The sequence below is a fragment of the Stegastes partitus genome, unplaced genomic scaffold (genome assembly GCF_000690725.1).
Source record: "Stegastes partitus isolate 25-593 unplaced genomic scaffold, Stegastes_partitus-1.0.2 Scaffold307, whole genome shotgun sequence".
Classification (NCBI taxonomy): Eukaryota; Metazoa; Chordata; class Actinopteri; family Pomacentridae; genus Stegastes; species Stegastes partitus.
This window is the reverse complement of record NW_007578038.1, coordinates 526,238-529,070: the sequence shown is the minus strand read 5'-3', so window position 1 is coordinate 529,070 and position 2,833 is coordinate 526,238. Positions and strand designations below refer to the sequence as shown.

Sequence of the window (2,833 nt, the reverse complement as noted above, 5' to 3'; positions counted from 1 at the left end):
CATTCACCGCTAATACTACAAATCCCATAATGCCCTGTTGTTGTTTTGGCGCGTCAATCAGGACAGTACCCAGAAACTCCCTCTCCTCTGTGACAGTAGGCATAGCGACTTCGCACTACAACTGTCACTGCGCCATTGATGTGTTTTTTTTATTTATAGTTTGATTTTGCATGTCTCTACTATTAAGTTATATATAATGTCTGGTAATAAGCGTTGCTTGTTCCATATTCAATGTTAAAGCAAAATTTGTTTCGGTCCATATTAAAAGGTTCATTTGTTCAATGTTGGCCCACGACTTTGTTCAGGTTTTAAATTTTGGCCCACTGTGTTTTTGAGATTGACACCCCTGTTCTATACAGTTAACAGACAAAAAAACCCCCAAAAAACATGCACACACAAAAACAGGCACACGATCACTCTATAGCTGCCCATCGATGGGCAACTAATACCATGTTTAACCCTGCACTTTATGAAGTGATTCATTTCTCATTTATCAAGGAGTTCCATGATGCCATGGAGGATTTCCTGGAGCATTACGGTGAGGAAGGAGGACCTCCTGCAACTGACTGTAAGTGTGTCTGATGGAGGTATCAGTGCAGCTTAAACAATCAACTATTCATCAGGTTAAAAGAGACGACTGACTGAAAATACGCTGTAATGTGGAGACAGTGAGCGGCATCTCTCTTCTCTTCTGGCAGATGTTCCTCCACCAGAAGTAACAGTCCTCCATGTTGGCAGTGACGTTATCTCTCTTGGTGTGGCACCCAGTGGCTCATCTGTTAAGTATAAACTCCACATAGAGTACACCTGTGGCACACGTGGAGGCAGCGTGATCATGGAAGAGTGCAGCACTGTGGATGTGGATGGGCTGAATCCTGGGACTGAGGTCACTGTCAGCATCACAAGGGCCGCTGAAAACGGACTTCAAAGCAAAGCAGCCTGTGTGTCAGTTTTTACAGGTAAATCTGAGATGAAAGTGATGCTTGAAATAAAAATTCTTTTATGACTAATGCAGGCAGCTGCTGGCTGAATGGTCAATGAATGTACTGTTTACTCCGTTTCTTATAAAGGATTGTTTGTCATCTTTTGGAACCTATTCTACCTCTTCTGTTTGACAACGCCTCGGTAAAGTTGCCAAGTTGGTTTAATTATCCATTTCTGTTATTGTCACAGAGCCCGTCCCTCCTGTGTCAATAACAGTCTACAACAGCAGCAGTGGGTCGGTGTCTCTGCAGTGGGACACTCCTGCTGGTGAGGTGGAGAGTTTCATCGTGGCGTGCTGCAGTGATGGAGAAACTGTGCAGGAGCTGGCGACAGAAACAAACAGTGCAACCGTCAGCAGCCTGAGGCCAGGGCTGTGTTACTCCATACAGGTTTCTGCACGACTGAAAAATGGAAGAATCAGCGAGCCAGCTGTAACGTCTGCCAGAACAAGTAAGTAAAAGAAAGAATGATCAAGAAAACAAAGAAAAAAAGAGGCACATTTTAAATTTGGAGTAAAGCCTAGATTATTTGGTACCATCCTCAGTGAATGGGTTAAAAAAAAAAAGAAAAGATCATAGCACAATGTCTTCATTGGACTTCCACAGCTCTCAGAGAGGCTAAACTACACCCTCTGCTGTCCAAAAAAGATATGAAGAGCAGGACAACAATAACAAGGTTATTCAGTCTCCAATCATCAGAGGCCATCTGCTCGATCAGCCCCGATTTACTTAAAACCTTTTAAATCAAAAATATATAAATATCTGGGAAATTTTAGCTTTATTTATTAATGCTTTCTGAAGTCTGAATATATGGAATGAAACTCTTAATATATATAATGAAACTCTGAATATATTTAATAAAAGTCTGAATATATAATGAATCTTTATGGGTCTCCATAGAGATGGCGGTGTGTATAGATGCAGCGCCCCCTTCAGGAGACAGCGAGAGTGAAAGTTTTGAGTGTCTTGTCCATCCCAGACGTTCATTATGCAAAACTTACAGCCGAGAGACTTTGCTGAACATGAATGTTGCAGAAGTGTATATATAAAAAGCAACAGCAGAATAAAATTACACCACCTTGCTATTGACCGCTCCTTTGTGTGAATTTGCTGATCTTTGGGGTCATCACTCCACTGTTTTTCTTTTTTTTTTTACCATTTACCTACAAAAGATGGAAGCAGGATCAGGAAGATGCTAGATGCTATTTTAAGTCCATTATTGATCAAGCCAGACTTACAGTCTTCTTCTCTGCCTTTACCGGTGCATTACAGCGTTCATAGTGCTTTGCATCAGCCTGTACTTAACTGATATAGTGTGAAACCACTTGCAAAACTATCCTTGTGTGCAAACAAAGCAGGGACGGAGCCATGGAAGAACTTTACCTTTGTTTAACTGTTGTCTTTTGGATCATGTCCATGCTTCAGTACATTAACAACATAATTTTCAGAACCAGTTTCTTTATGTCCACAGAGACACATCTGCAGAGCTTATTGGAAGATCTGGGACTGGAGCAGCGCTACAAAGACAAGCTGTCACTCAACAACATACTTGAGATTGATGAGAAGACCATTACTGATCAACCTGCCAAGAGGAAATCAGACCTTCCATGGTATTTTCTCAAACAGCTTATGATGGTTAATGTGACAGCTAGGAATGTGAAATGTACATCTGTATGTGAATCAAACTGTGATGCTGCATCAGGGAGTAAGGAATTAGATCTGAAAAAACTGGTCAGCAGCCCAAACACAGCTGACATGGTAAACCCTCTCGACATAATCACTGCTCTCTTTCTGTGTTCTGATGGTTTTGTGCAGCAGGAAATGGCACTAAAAATGTCTATGTGTCAGTT

General features: G+C 41.4%; 1 protein-coding gene across 1 annotated transcript in view; it reads left to right on the top strand.

The window, feature by feature from the left end:
• LOC103358395 (interferon-induced very large GTPase 1-like) overlaps window positions 1–2,833 on the top strand; it is a 20,085-nt gene that overhangs the window by 12,555 nt on the left and 4,697 nt on the right. The window contains exons 3-6 of the mRNA XM_008283348.1: window positions 499–568; window positions 699–959; window positions 1,174–1,434; window positions 2,455–2,830. Coding sequence (XP_008281570.1) covers window positions 499–568; window positions 699–959; window positions 1,174–1,434; window positions 2,455–2,830 — 968 coding nt within the window. The remainder of the gene's footprint in view (window positions 1–498; window positions 569–698; window positions 960–1,173; window positions 1,435–2,454; window positions 2,831–2,833) is intronic.